Source organism: Sorghum bicolor, chromosome 10 (assembly GCF_000003195.3).
Source record: "Sorghum bicolor cultivar BTx623 chromosome 10, Sorghum_bicolor_NCBIv3, whole genome shotgun sequence".
In the NCBI taxonomy this organism is placed as follows: Eukaryota; Viridiplantae; Streptophyta; class Magnoliopsida; order Poales; family Poaceae; genus Sorghum; species Sorghum bicolor.
In genome coordinates this window covers 50,071,796-50,087,794 of record NC_012879.2, presented here as the reverse complement: position 1 = coordinate 50,087,794, position 15,999 = coordinate 50,071,796, and the positions used below count along the sequence as shown (strand labels likewise).

Genomic DNA, 15,999 nt, shown 5'->3' with positions numbered 1-15,999 from the left:
GTATGTAAAAACGTGAATTGAGATTCAGTGTACTGAGTATGGTAAGATTCAAAAGGAGATAAAACATTGGAAATACATATTTACATATATGCTAGCAATATGATCTTTTTATAGTCAGAGACAAAATTAGGAACTCATAGTTAAAGAGTGGGTACAGATAAGCAAAATTACAAAGAACTGAAAAGAGGCTCTTACTATCTCAGCCCCTACAGGCATAGACACTACAAATTCCAGATGTAAAGCTATCTCTTGTCTGCATATCTATGTCTGCATATTACCTGGAAACGCATAGGGTTTTGATAGTTCTATAAGTACTGTTGTAGCATATTTCTCATTACTAACCCATAAACACTCCACAGATTAAAAATGTTGAGTAAAATCAATTTCCATCATTTTAGAAACTAAACGCAAGATGCCACACATCCTTCCCTTGAAGAGAGAATGTCAACATCCTTGCAAGGATCCATATAAATGCATGAGAAGGACATTGAGAGGGAGCTCTTGAGATAGGTCAATCAAAACATAGGTGACCAACGTACTGTTTCCTGCTCATTACCAAATATAAGCAGGTGAGGTCACTCATAAGCAGTCTATGGTTAGACAGTAACAATAGTAAAATGTATAAGATTTGGAAGTCTTACAAACAAACGTGAGTCGCAAATGAATAGACTAAAAACTATGGCAGTTCTAGCTGATTATTAATATTGAAATCTGGAAAATTAAACATTGGGCGCATAGTGGCATATATAGAGAAGGAGATCAACTCTACATGTTGACTAAATCTTCTTAGATCCAATCAACTACTAATAGCTCCACGACCTCTATATCTATAATTAAAAGGACAATTTCTAATTGGTTCGTACAAACTTCAGTCCTGAATACTACTTCGGGGAGAACCAGACGCCTGTCCTTTCACATAAACAACCAAATCATTAATGAATCTATCGGATTTCACATACACAACAATTCAATAACGAACCACTGGATCCAATGAAAGTCATATGCAATATTAGCAGTGATCGTGTGTACCTTGCCGAACATTGAACTGGATACAACGACCTCGCTGGCGGACACCAAGGATAGGCAACATAGGTTGCCGGCGGACACCATGAGCGGGCAATAGAACGAACAGAGCGAGTGGGAAGGATGCGGCTGCGGACGAGAGAGCAAACAAGCGGTGCTTGCTTATGTAGGTTGCCATAATCACGCTAGGAATGAGGATCTAGGGTACGATTGGGTACCTGCTCGCCGCCCGTCTACCGGATCTGTGTCATACCGCCTGGATACCACCAGCGCACGGAGGAGCCCGATGCGCCATCTGCCACCTACTGCCGCTGCTCGCCCGCCGGATCCTCGTTACGCCCGGATGTCACCATGGGCGGCATGTTGAGACCTACGAGCCGACTGTCGCCGCTCAAGCTCGCGCCACCTGTAGTGTTCGCTCGAACTTAGATCTGAGAGGAGAAAGAAAGGAGAGAGAGGAATGACAGTGTGGGTTCGGGTGGGAGAGGAAGGAACGACGGGGGAGCTAGGGTCTGGAGGCGAGCTTCAATTTTTGAGCGATGGCGGTGTGGAGGGTGAGCATGAAGGAGAGGGCACGGAGGGGCGGCGGTGGCGGCGGCGGGGTGAGGAGAGGAGAGAAAGGAGAGGAATGACGCGGTTAGGCAAGGGGCCGAGGGCTGAGAGGCGGGAGGGGTTTTCTGAAAAAACTGCGATGATTTTTTGAAATACCGACCTGATTCAGAATTTTTCCTTCTTCATGTTATAATAAAATATAACTCAGGGTTCCATACGCAAAATATTAGAACGTGTTTACTGTTCTTAGGGAACAAATTGGACTGCGAGTTAATTCCTAGAAAGCCATAGGGTTTTTTCAAAAAATGTCCGGAGACAGATGTCGACCCACGAATGAGCCACCAAGGCTTCAAGGCTTCGATCGCTGTGGTGCCTCCAATCTGGAGGGACTTTTAATAACTCCCGATGTCTTTTTTCCCTACCATATATTTAACTAAAATTGTAAAAAAATATGTACAACATTTATATATTTAAATAAATTCAACAATTTATCTAATAATATATTAAATGTTGTTAGATCCACTACATCAATTATTGGAGCATAATGTCTAGAGGGAATAAATAGATACATTAACAATTGGAAACTCCGAGAAAATAGATGGTTCAAATTGATGATGTGTGTCAAGAAATTGATTTATTATTCTAAGACAACTTTTTAGTCTAGAAATCTAGCACTACCGTAAAGTATTTATTACTAGTATGCATTCTAAAACACTTAGGCTAGCTTTAATGGGGTTTTAATAGGGTTTTATAGGCAATAAATATGTTGATGTGGCACCGTATTAATAAAGAGAGAGATGATAAAAGTTTCATAGGAGTAGAGAGAGTTTTATAGAGATGAAACTCTTCTAGACAGTTTTCAAAATATGGATGCGTTGAAAACTAAGTTCTAAAACTTCCACTGAGGATAGCCTCCCGTGACAAAAAGCCACCGGTAATAAGAAGCTTGACATATGGCTACCCAACTCTACTACAAAGTGTGTGACAAAACCATACTTACTAGCATATGAGTTGTTCTAACTTTTGGAATCAGACTTGTATCCATCATCGCTAAACGCAAGTTCTAACTCGCATATGGGTCATGAGTCGAGTCAAGTAAATAAGTGTGATGGAAAAAAATCTAGATTATTCAGTTAGTTAAGAAGTGAACGAAAAAAATAGAATACTTTTTTTGCTCTCATGTATAGATTAAGTACCATAAATCTTTTGTAGAATAACTGTGGCTGGAAGAAATATGACAACTATTCAACAGTAAACACCGTAACCTTCCTTTTAAGATGGACAACCACCCCAAAGTATAATCAATTTCAAAGTAGAGTCGCCTTCTATTTGGAGTCACTTCACTCTAGTCACCAATTATTAGCCAGTGTTTGGTTCAGAGTAAGGATAGCCAAAAACAAAGAGAGAGTTGATCCCATCCCTCTTCAAATAAACACAGAGTTATCCCATCCCAGAAAACAAAGACAAGACCATCCCATTCCCCCAATCAAACACCACCTAGAAGCCCGATCTGACAACGTAAGGCATTGAAATATGATCTTTTTACTAAGCTTACCCTACCCTCCACAAAAATACAGCAAAGTTTATAGAATTTCCCATACAGAAATTTTGAAACTAGTTGGAGTACATGCCAATGTTACATTCAATTAAAAAGCATAATGACCCACCACTATAAAAAAGAAGAGGACCTGCCACATGGCCAACCTTACATGAACCTAGTCATGCTTTAATTCAGTCAATTCCGTTCTTGCAAATGCTTCAGTGTACAAAGGCCACTCAGACGAAAGAAACAAGATTACAAGGTGTTGCCTTATTTTAACAGTCCAACGAATAGAACGGTAACTAAGATGAATAGCTACAATAACTGGGTACTATCTATCTTTCTGAAATTCAAGTCCCAAAACAACATTAGCCCTGTCTAGGTGGCATTACATGCTAAGGATTGCCAATCATACTACAGCCATTGCAATGCAGGTCCTCAAGTCCAATGCAGAATTGTACCTTCGATATGTCCTTTCCACCGACTCTCAATACAATTGCCACGATTGAATAGTTGGATCAAAACTTTCCATGTTTATAGAATTATAATTTACACATGTACTAAAGAATCAACAGGCCGCAGTCCGTTAGCACAGCAATGGGTGATCTTGTGGACATCAGCAGCTTCTGGCCCCAACGGGTGGAACTGACGACAATGTCCTGCACCCTCTCGTTGCAGTTGAAGGGCCCTGGGCCTTCACCGAGAGCAAGCCAAAAAAACAACAAATTTTCTGTAGGACATTCTCTACGCATAATACATATACAAGCTATTTGCAGCAGCACATGCAATGGAATTCTCGGTCGGGTGCCATGCGAGGTGGAGCAGCTTCGTTGAGAAGTCAAATGAATTCCCATTAGCATCAACGCCTTGATTTTCTCCACCTGTAATTACATTAGGTCGGTGATGGCTGCATGAACAAAATAATTGATACTGTTGCAGTACTTAAGTCAATGTTCACGAGAACGTCACCTCTCCGAACACCACGGGTAAAAGAAGTTAGTGTCCGTGTGGGCCTTACTGGATTCGCAATCTGACGCCTAATCGCACCCAAATCCAACAAGAATAAGCTTAGTATTATAATTGCATAAAGAGCAGTTATGAAACTTAATATAGCAATTAAAATGTGAAAAAAAGAGAGCAACAGTAAAATGGTACAATACAAACTTTTGAATTTTGAACATCTAACTAGATTCAATATAATGGAGAAGTGGACACCTATGTTTATAGAAGAGATCAATGGTGTAGATAATACTGCTGAAAGAGACTTTATGCAACAGCATAAAGACAGAAGAGAATCATTAGCCTATGAGAATCATTAGCTAAATTTGGTGTTTTGTTTCATAAACCACTCACCCAACAGTGACACTCTATTCCCAAATAGGATGGCTAGGGTTCTGTCCCCTATAACTAGGGTCACATGCGTTCAATATTATGAACTAATAAACATTAAAGATCTTACAAAATTGATTAAATAAATGGAATTGTGTCCTGTCACCAGTAATGGATAGGTAGAGGTTAAGGCACAGACCAAACCAAGGCCATGGCCATAACAGTGAAGAAATTATGATTAAAATTAAAAGGCACATGTAAAATATACCTCATTGGATTCCTACTTGCTTCCAAAGTTGTTGCCTCCATGCTTCCAGAAGTACAACCAAAAACGCGAAATATATTACTGCAGTTGAAAACACCAGGAAATGGAAGTGTTAATAGACAGGATTTCTGTAAAATGACACATGCAGTCAATAATGGGTGAAAGAAATACCCATAAGAACCAGTTGCAACACGAAGTCCATCCCCACTAAGACAACACTCAAACTTGTCGAAAATTGAGTCATTCTCATACAGATCGCAGAGCTGAAAGTAGTGATAGCATAAAATTACATTAATTTTTTTCATCAAATGGCTTCTTTTCTTAATCATTCAGTTGAGAGGATTTCACCCTAGGTCTCAAATGTTCATGGACTTGGAAGGTTGAAACAGGGCCTGAATTCATGTTTAGATCCCATAGCTGTGTATGGAGCAAAAACAGGATAAGTAATCTCATAGGCTCTTTCTGCTAGTTACTCCCTCCATTCCAAATTGGAAGACATTTTGGCTTTTCTAGATACATAGTTTTTGCTATGCATTTCGATATACACTCTGTACAAGTACAAGTAAAGGCAATAAAAATAGAAAAGCCAAAATGTCTCGTATTTTTGGAACGGAGGGAGTACTAAGCATAGCTCAAACAATAGAACAGTTCCTAATCATGCATATTGGTGTCAAGTGTCAACAGACAAGTTCCCATTGGACCACTTCTAGGGCAGTATGCTTGACAGTAGATTCATTTTTATACAGGCATTCAGTGCTACAAAGAAGTGGTAAATCAGCTGTTTCTTTCCTCAAATAATAAGACACCAATTAGCTTTTGACTTTGATAAGTTGTAAATCGATGAAAATATTATTCCATTTTTTTTACATGACATATAAAGTTTGTCCTAAGTCAAACATTTTGTATGTTTGACCAACATTTTTTTTAAAAAAAAAAAATCTATGTAGTTCCACAAGATGTGAATCATGCATTATGGAAGTATTTCTCATAGTGAATCTAAAAACATAAATTTTAAGTTCTTAACCTATATCAATTTTTTGAAATTGATGGTCAAAGATAGAAATGTTTGACTCAGGACAAGCCAATATGACATGTAAAAAAGAATGGAGGGAGTATGTACTAAGAGGGGAAAAAATTCATTAAGTATTGTGGACCTGAAAAAATGGGTGTATGACAGCCAAAAGCAACGAGATAGAAACATGAGAAGCTACTACACACCTTGAGAGTCATATAATCACGGCTAAGAATATATCTACCATTCCTTGAAAACTTTATATCAGAAATTGATGCAATAATTTCTGTAAAGAAGGATCTTGATCCAGGTGCTTCATGTTCCTCGAATCTGTTTAGAGGCCTTTGTTAACTCATAAAAAAAAATATAACTTAAGCAATATAAATAACTGTACATGTTCCCAATCCTTCATACAAGTCGCCAATGTTGCCAGTACAGAAGGATAAAATGTTAGGGAGAGAAGTACAGGTGAGTAACTAACATTTTGGAATGGTTGTCACACAGTGCTGATTGACGTAGATCAATAAGGCGGATAGAACCCTTTGAACTACTGTAGGCCAGTGTATTACAATGGGATGGATGGAACTCCGCACATGTAATCACCTCTGAAATATGAATGTGAACAAATCAGGAAGTGCATATGCAAAAGCAAGAATAGCAATAAGACTTGTAGTAATTATAGGAAAATTACCTAATTTCTAATAATCCTCAAAATGGCAAAGGGATAATACCATGCTTATATCAATAAATAGATAAAATATCATGTGCCAGATGCCCAGATTGGATGGTTTTTCATCCCAGTTGGGTAGCTACTTTATGAAAGCTACAATCCCATAATTTACAACCTATCTCCCAAATGAAGAATGTCATCTATATCAATGTTTGAATATGGTCAAAATTTATCCACAAATTACATCTGTAGTGCTGTGCTTCTATGATTTAATTAGCAAAACTCCATCAAAATCAGATTCCAAATGAAAAAAGAAAATCACAAAATTCAAATAGAACATAAACTGCCATTACTTAGTATCTCTAGCACAATACAGTAGCCCACAAGTTACATCAACATCAAGTTACAAAATTTTTCCAAGCCCATGTGCTCTGCATTTATAGATTGCCACTCATTACTAGGATTGAACATAAATTGGCTTTAGTTAGTATCTCTAGCACAATACATAGCCCACAGGTTACATCAACATCAAGTTAAAACATTTTTCAAAGCCCATGTGCTCTGTATTTATAGATTGCCACTTATTACTAGGATTGAACATAAATTGGCGTTACTTAGTATCTCTGGCACAATACAGTAGCCCACAAGTTACATCAACATCTAGTTACAACATTTTTCCAAGCCCATGTGCTCTGTATTTATAGATTGCCACTTATTACTAGGATTGAACATAAATTGGCGTTACTTAGTATCTCTAGCACAATACAGTAGCCCACGAAGTTACATCAACATCAAGTTATAACATTTTTCCAAGCCCATGTGCTCTGTATTTATAGATTGCCACTTATTACTAGGATTGAATGTGTCATGTGCCAATGCCAAGTTAAGATAACAGAATAGAACAAGGAGTTTCTGTTCTATGCATCCCACTTGTTTAAGAAAACGAGAACACTGTTTACATACCAAAAAGAGGGGGATGGGGTGAAGAGAATGCTTATGTGGACTTCTCATTTCATTGCATTAATTAGTCAATGTAAACTACAACTGGAACTCTATTTGTACTCCCTCCATCTCAAATTGTAAGTCATTCCAAGAATCTTGGAGAGTCAAACTTTTCTAAGTTTGACCAAATTTATATGATAAAATTATTATTATTATTATTATACCAACTAAATATCATTAGATTCTTCCTTAATTATATTTTCATAGTATACTCACTTTACGTTACAAATCTTAGTATTTCTCTCTATAATTTTGGTCAAACATGAAAAAGCTTTGACTCTCCAAGATTCTTGGAATGACTTACAGTTTGGAATGGAGGGAGTAACTTCCTTTTTGGTAGGTGATCTTACCATTATTTCTAGTAACACACTAGAACAGAACAGATTGCACCATACAGAAACCAATACAAGAAAAGGCTGTGCAAAAACGATGTGCCAAAACAATGGCAGGGGCAGTTTTCTTTTGTTGATGATCTCCGCTGCCCTGCTACGACTTAAAGATAGTGAAACCATGATAATATCCTTGTCAAAATTCATAAATGAGCCAAAGGGCCTCTAGTCCAGTTGGTTAGAGGAACCCGGCTTAGGTCCTGGGTTCGACTCCCCGTGGGAGCGAATTTTCAGGCTAAGGTTAAAAAAAATCCCTTCATCTATCCCATGCCAAAGCACAGGTCTAAGGCCCGGTCCCGGTCGTTGGTCGTGGGCAGGGGTTCGGGGGTTTTCTCAACCTGCGTGAGAAGGTATTCTTCTTAATGCAATGCCCGGGGGCTGTCTTACCCCCCGCCGCAGGTCGAGTTTTTTTAAAAAAAAATCATAAATGATTATAAATTCAGAAATGATTATGTAGCCAATTGACAATATGCTATTCTACAGTCTACAGATGCCCCATCAATAGGAAGCCTAAGAGAATGAAGGCCTAATCAAGAAAAGACTATCAGGATGTTTCTGTTCATATCTTAAATTAATACTAGAAATTTGTAGAGATAAGTAGATGCATCCATGTGTCTATGTACGCAAGCCAAGTGTGTAAAGTTATAACACAACCAATGTTTTCAAGTCGTCCAATCAGACCTAGTTGCCATGGGACCGACTAGGACGATTCATCGGACGGCTTGTACAAGTAGACGGTACCCCTAATCAGTCACCAGGGACCGATTAGAACGATTAATCGGACGACTTGAAAACATTTAACACAACAAAGCATCACTTGCTTCAAGTTTTGGAAAGATCACAAGTTCCCAACAGTGGGGTCAGGGCTAAATAATGGGAAACTACAAAATGATGATGAACCAAAGCTAGCAACCAAAACTCTTCCTAGCTCGGAAAAGCTAGCAACCGAAACAATGAAACAACTATCCAGGAGCCATATTAAATCCTATTCTTATCCAAATCCCCTAGATAAACAAACACTATTTACTTATTATCCGAGAAGAACAACAAAGTTACAATCATTAAAATTCTTCAGCCATTAACAAGAAAGACATGTTGTATAGCCAGCACATTTTGGTATGTGAACATGTCACACCAGGAATATTATGGAAAGGTAAAACTTCCTCAGGTAAATTTGCAACATTTAGGGGAGGGGAGAGGGGGAGTAAAAAAATGACTAAGTGGAATTACCTGTTAGATCTTCCATGTTTGTAGGCTTCACATCAACAATGTTAAAGCTCTGGCTGTTTATTTCCAAGTTCCATAAATTTATTCGGAGATCATCTGCTGATATGAATGTCTCACCATCACTGTGGATTAACAAACAATACAAGAATATGTATCAATACAGTGCCCACAGATATTATCGTTGACGAAGTATTTGGAATCTGCACCCTGCAGGAATAAGACCACCAGAAAACTATGCTGGTTCTACATAGCAAACAAAACTGATCAAGAGTAGAAATGTGACTATGTGAGCAATGCCCTATTACAAAAGGCATACAAGCTACTCTTGCATGATACTTGTGCTTCATTATAACACGGCATAGATTCAGTTTTCCCTATCTAAATTCAGTACATAGGCGAATGGGCCTCTAGCTGAGTTGGTTACGTGGCTCTAGTAGCACTCCTCACTTCCTCATGTCCTGCGTTCGACTCCCTATGGGAGCGAATTTCAGGCTCGAGTTAAAAAGATCCCCTCATTTGTCCCACACTAAGGCACAGATCTAAGGTCTGGACCAGGTCATGGTCACTCACATAGGCTACAGTGCCACTGTGTATGGTGGGGCAGGGATTCGGAGGTTTTCTTGACCTGCCTGAGGTTTTATTCTTGGCAAAATGCCCAGGGGCTGTCTTACCCCATGCAGACCGAGTTCAGTACATAGAAGGTGAAAAGAATGCAAGTACCAGCAAATAGCTAAAGATTTGAAGCACTATCAACACTAGGGTTTCAACCAATGAAGAATGCAAGTACCTGCAAAGACCTAAAGATTTGACGTACTAGAAAGACCATACTTGAAAGTTGAAACTGATTATTAAGTTTCAGTTAATGAAAGATATTACCAATTCAAGGAAGAACAACCTGCAAGGCTTAGCTGATAAGACAGACCATGGTTTTTAAGGCGGTACGGTGACCTATCCCCCTCACGATGTATAGGGGATGCCTAGAAGTTCATAAGGTGAGGTGAGGCGACGCCTTACCATTCTAAGAAATAGGAAAATAGCAGCAGGGAATAGGCGAAAAGAAGAGAAAAAAGGCTAGAGAAAAACAGAAAAGGGAAAATGAAAAGAGAAGTGCTTGGCCCAGCCCACTAGGCAGCCCACGAGTGCCCTCTTGTACTTATCCCTTCTCAGGTCATCTCACGAAGACATGGATGCACACACGCCGCCTGGGGGGCTCTGCTCCCTCCACGCATGCGCAGCGCCACCACATCTCCTCCCTCATGGCTCAGGCAGGTGCAGCGCCGCCCTCCCTCCCTCACGCTGCTCTTGGCTGCGCCCGCTTAGCCTGCCCTCCACTCCTTCCCTACCTCTTGCTGCTGCTCCCTCAGATGCCCATCATGATCAGCCGCCGCCTCCACCGCAGATGACCCAGGTGGCGCCGGGTTTGGTGGGGGTGAGCGAGGTGGCAGCTGCATGGCCTTTCCCTATCATTTTACTCTATTTTACCTCCAGTCTCCATGGATATCTTGCTACTTTTGGCTAGGCGTCAGGGGTGCCTTACTCCCTGCGAGCGCCTCGTCGCCTATTTTACCTTAAAAACACTGAAAATGGACACTAAATACTAACTCTTCAACAACATACGCTTTATTATTTTAGCCTATTTTCTGAACGAGACCAAGGAAAGCCAAACATAAGGAACACTGGAGGAGATGCATATGAACCAATGAAAAAGAAAAGGCGCAAAAGGCATCCCATTGAAAAGATAATTCAATGTCTGAAATGACTGACCTATTATTTGAAATAGAATTTATATGGTAATCGTGTGCGTGAGCAAATACACGTCGACATCTAGCAACAGGGTTTGCTTCTAGACTGGTAACCTGCATGTGGTTGAAAGCGAAGTGAGTTGACTAAATAGCTGCAGTTTTGCATACCTTCCACTTAAAAGTCATATAACTACAATTTCAAATGCTAGAGCTGATAATGTATAAGATGTCGAGTGTAACTTACCACTGGCAAACGCAGTGATGGGTAGCCTCCAGGTGGAAATGAGAGACCATTATTCAGGCAATCAAACTTATCAGAGCATCCACCATTTGGAAGAGGTGCCTTAGAACTACTGGTACTTGCAATAGCAGTGGTACTACTTCCTATACTTTGGGAACTGTCCAAATTCATTACTGCAACTCGTTTTACTTTCTTCTCTTGAACCTGGAAATTGATAGAGGAAACAATGAGTAAGCAAAGCAAAAAACAAACTGCAATTGATAGAAGAAACAATTATAAAAAAATGGAATGTAGTGGTGCCACATATAATAAAAACAAAATAACAGATTGTACACTTTTTTTGTGTCCACAAAATTCAAAAGGTAGTAAAAAATGATATGATTGGTATCACAATCAAATTTATGTATTTAACAAGCCAATTCTAGCATAGATTTCAATAATTCTTTTTCAGAAATGCGAAAACTTAGTTCAACACAAACCTCAACGGCACTACCAACGATGAGAAAAACAGGGATGCTAATACTCAACAACTTACATGCACTTACATTACATCTGTGCTAGATTTACGGTAAACATTTAAGTATGGAATTAGGATTAAAAGAATTGAAGCAGTTAGAAAAATTGAAAAGCACTTCTAGAAGTAACTTGCATCCATACCTTCCAGTATTTTATTGTTTTATCATTTGTAGACAAAAGGGAGAGAGCACTGTTGGCTGTCTGGCACCACTTGATCTTGTTGATCTTTTCCTCTATTTCCAAACTTTTGAGGTAGTCAAACTACAAGAATCAAATAAAAATAAGAACCCTGATATAAATTCAATCTACCATTAATTTCCTAAAGGAAACAAGAATAGCACATGTACTGGCATATATCAATGCTTTACTTTTATGATCAGAAGTGCATACTGCAATTATGAAACAAGAAACATAAATATAGTACCAGGGCCTATGCAAAATAAAAGTTATTTTTTCCCTTGGAAGTGTTATTTCCAACACCATCTTCTCAGTTTTCTTGTGTCAATATAACTATATGGCAATAGAGAAACGTCCAAAGAAAATGACAGAAAAACTGCTTATTAACATGCCTCAGGTTCATGACTCTGAAATTCTGTTTTGTAGCGGAATTCTGGGTGTCTAGTAACTGGAACATCTTGTCTCTCCAGTTCTCTCCGGATGGCATTCTGCTGGTATAACAACTTATTAGGGCAAAATATTGAAATAAAAACCAAGATACGTTCAACATGTGATGCTTACATCCCGAGCATCTGTCCTTTCAAATAAAACCACGCGTCCTCCTTTATCCCCAGTGGCAAGATGATCACCAGATTTATCAAATTCAATTGCAGAGATGATGTCAACTGAAAACAAAGAAGAGTATTAAATTAACATGCAAGGCAACATTCTTCACTCACATGAAAGTGAAATTCCTCGCTTATTAAAGAGCTGAGCAGGTCTGGAAAGAAACTAGGTTTAGATGACAATATCAGTGTATAGTAGACATCCTTCAAGTCCTGAATAAAAAAAAGGTTATTTATTGAATGATCAATAAGAGCATCTCCAACAGTTCCCCATTTGAGTTTTGCATTCTTATTTTTTGCCAAACATCTCAAAAACAGCTATCCAACAGTTTTGCATTTGGACTTTGCATTTTAGACAAGTTGGCATTTTCCTGTGATGGACTCCCAAATTTGCCAGTCCTCCGGGGACTTTGCAATCGTGGAACCGGTATCCCTCGCGCCATACGTACCGCGCACCGTCTTCCTGCCGCGACTAGGGTTCGTGCGCGCCGTCGTGTGTGTGCCGTGAGCTTGCGACTAGGGATTGAGCGGAGCCGCGACCTGGGATCAAAGTCGCGACCTGGGCCAGACCGAGTCCGCGCTCGCTCGCCGCGACTCGATCCAGAACGTCGGGTCGCGCGATCTGGAACGCCGGGGTCGAGCGGAGCCACGAAGATACTCCAGAAGACCGGACAGGTAATCCAGATCGCTACACGGCTTGATTTTTTGTACTGATCGAACTGGGTTGCTGTACAGATTGAACTGGGTTGCTGTACTGATCGAAAGCGCGGGCGAAGGAAACAATGGCCGCCGCGTCGAGCGCCTGGAAACCGCAGAAAAAAACGAAACGGGCCCACAAATTCCTTTTTCCCAAGTCATTTATGCAAAACTATTGGAGAAACCTTTTTTTGTCCTACCCATTTCATTTAGGGAGTTGGCAAACTACTACAAATGCCAAATAAAAAATGGGAAACTGTTGGAGATGCTCTAAGCCCAATTCATGACGTAAATCCTCATGGTACAACAAAATCTCAATGTCATATATAGCATTCTGTTCAACTCTAAATAAAACAACGAAGGAATATTAAACAAAAGGCAAAGACATCCACTGCTGTCATCATAGCCTCACTTCCCAGCAGACTATTGTGAAGCAAAAGTTTCCATACTAAGAAGCATCAGTCAGCAGTTCCCCACATTGAAAGTTATTATTTCTCTAAAAGAGATTATCAAACAAACACAACTGGACCAATGTGGCACACGGTGATATAAGGAATTTCATAGATGGACCACATTTAGTGTGTCCATCCAGATAACATATGTCCAAAACAATTAAATTAAAAGAGAATAAGTACCATGTGCCAATGGAAAATCATCCTTGCAGAACATTAGACTGCAAATTTCCTACAAGGCGATAATCCAAAAGCAGATGCTGAACCACAACCAGACAAGAAACACAACATTACTTCTTATAGACACCTATAAACTCTTCCAGTTTTTCAATTCACGAGATCAACAAACCTCTTAAGTTCAGTTCAAGTTTGCACTATGATATCGCGTGCCAAAGAAACCCCTTAAGCAACACATATCCCAAAAAATTGAAGCCAGATGAGTTCACAAGCTCCAGAGCTTCTTACCACCTTTCTGCATTCTTTAAAACACAAAGCCAAGACAGCTATCTGTGACCACATTACTCAAACCCCAGTCGACCTAGTACCTGCGCGATAAAGCCACCCTAAGGCTAAAAAGGATTCCATTTGCAGCCAAACTCTCAAAGGGCAGAAGATTGAGCTTCACGCTTCTCACAAGGGCAAGGCGCACTCTGTCAGTAGAGCATCAAACTAACCCTCCGAATGACCGAATCCATTCTACACGCACCGTGGTAGTCCTACATACACCAACACAATCCAAAGCCATGCCTTTTCTGACGGGTAGTATTGGGGTCGCGCCATCATTGCCGCGCATTTCCTACAAGACCAAATCTCTCAAACCCCCACAACTCCAATCCCACCGCTAGCCCTATCGATTCCCATCACTTCAGGGCATCCCATCAGCCCAGAGCCTCCACAAATCAAGCGGATCTCGAGCTCATGCGCGCGTGTGTACCTTCCTGGACGTCCTCGCCCGCGGCACGCTCGCCGAAGACCTGGGCGAACCGCCACTCCAGCGGCTGCGGCTGCGCCGCCTCGCCTTCGTCGCCGGGGCCTGGGGGATCCATGGCGGCCGTCCGTCACGCGATCGCGCCGCGCGGGCACCGCATCAGGGGCGCCCCGGATCGGGGAGGGGAGCAAAGGTTCCCTGGTAGGAGAAGGTTCTGGAATACTGGGCGTTGTGCGTTGATTGGAGGTGGGGGCAGGCGGCGGCGGAGACGAGGAAGAATGGGAGATCGAGCGGAGGAGGGAGAGGAGAGGGGTGGGGTGGGGTGGGGTGGGATGCGACGAGAGAGGCGAAGTGATGTGGGGGAGGGGGAGGCCGAGGTCTCCCTCCTCTGTCTCTCTGTGCGTCTCTCTCTCTCTACCCTGTTGTGCTTGTGTTTGTGCGAGCTCGCACATATTTCTCTCTCGTGAAGTGACGTGGTGGGGCATTTACATGTGGACCCTTGCAAAACAACAAAATATTTTTCTTACACACGGAATATGAAAAAATCCGACTATCTAAGGCTATTCTCAATGGAGGTTTCACCAGAGTATCATGCACATTAAATACGGTGACACATCAGCATTTTGATTGAAACAGGGAGAAGAGATAGCATCATCGTTTCACCATGGTGAAACAGGGGTGACGTTGTTTCCCATGTATGAAACGCGACTGAAACGAGCACTGAGCCGTTTCGTGTCGTCGTCACCGATCCCGTGCGGCCGGAGCCGCTCAATCCTCTCCCGCGCTCCATCCTCTTCCGCGCGCGCCACGGATTCTTCCCCGCGCAAACCTCCCGCGCTCGCCATCTTCTCCCCGCGCACCCACCCCTACCAGCCCAGTTCGCAAGTTGTCGCGCCGCAACTTCTTCCCGCTAGGTCACGACGCAAGATCCGCCGCCGGTCGAGGAATCCATGGATCCGCCGCCGGCCGGTGGTTCAAGAAGGGCTCATGGACCAACCGACAAAGGAGGCAAGGCGCGACACAGGCTTGGACTCAAGAAGGGCTCCGTCCCTGCAGCGTCGACACCAGGTGCGCCGCCACCGGTTACTGGGCCGCCAGCGACTCACTGCCCAACTTCGTCGACTCCCACCCCTACGGCGCCTCCCCCTGCTGCGCCTACTTGGTCCCCTGCTGCGCCGACGTCGTCCATGCCGCAAGGAGCAGGATGGGGCACCATACCCCCAGATTTTGCATCTGTTCAAGGAAACCAACAAGGCCCCAATCCATGGTACATTCGATTTCAATATGTGGTACATGTTGATTGATTTGCTTTTCTGCTCACTTGATAGTGTTAGTTCAAGTTAATTGATAACGCAAATTGATTCCTTGACTGATATTGCAATTCCATCTCTGTTGAGTTGTCGAGTTACGGAATGCCACAAGTTAGTGCATGCCACAAGTTGATTTCCATGGCTACATAGTAGTTCAGTTTAGTTATCGAGTTACTGCAGTCCACAATTCCATGTGCCAAGTCTTGTAATTGAAATATGTTAATCTGTTTTCCTGTCTGTACAGTCTAGATGGTCATCTCTTTGTGAACTGGCCCATGCTATATTTCTGAATCAAGTTTTGTAAATATGAACTTGCTTTTCAG

At 41.5% G+C, this 15,999-nt stretch overlaps 1 protein-coding gene across 2 annotated transcripts; it reads right to left on the bottom strand.

Annotated features, from left to right (window-relative positions):
* LOC8061986 (serine/threonine protein phosphatase 2A 55 kDa regulatory subunit B alpha isoform) lies at positions 3,248-14,787 on the bottom strand. Of its 2 annotated transcripts, none has more exons than XM_021449458.1 (14): positions 14,373-14,787; positions 12,247-12,350; positions 12,078-12,173; positions 11,650-11,769; positions 10,996-11,196; positions 10,774-10,865; positions 9,013-9,131; positions 6,203-6,326; positions 5,928-6,051; positions 5,058-5,126; positions 4,881-4,972; positions 4,713-4,790; positions 4,085-4,152; positions 3,248-3,996 (listed from the first exon to the last, which is right to left on the bottom strand). In XM_021449458.1, the coding sequence occupies exons 1-14, from the start codon at positions 14,482-14,484 to the stop codon at positions 3,860-3,862; spliced, it is 1,536 nt and encodes a 511-aa protein (XP_021305133.1). In that variant the 5' UTR covers positions 14,485-14,787; the 3' UTR covers positions 3,248-3,859. The 2 variants fall into 2 exon arrangements, with proteins under 2 accessions (XP_021305133.1, XP_021305132.1); XM_021449457.1 differs by having other exon boundaries at positions 12,078-12,176; positions 14,373-14,762.

Excerpts from the sequence above, each read along its gene's own strand:
- LOC8061986 (XM_021449457.1), bottom strand. The coding sequence starts at position 14,484 with ATGGATCCCCCAGGCCCCGGCGACGAAGGCGAGGCGGCGCAGCCGCAG. Across the intron at positions 9,132-10,773 it reads AATTCTATTTCAAATAATAG|TGATGGTGAGACATTCATAT; the intron begins GTCAGTCATTTC and ends GTTAATCCACAG. Across the intron at positions 6,052-6,202 it reads TGTGACAACCATTCCAAAAT|ATTCGAGGAACATGAAGCAC; the intron begins GTTAGTTACTCA and ends GCCTCTAAACAG.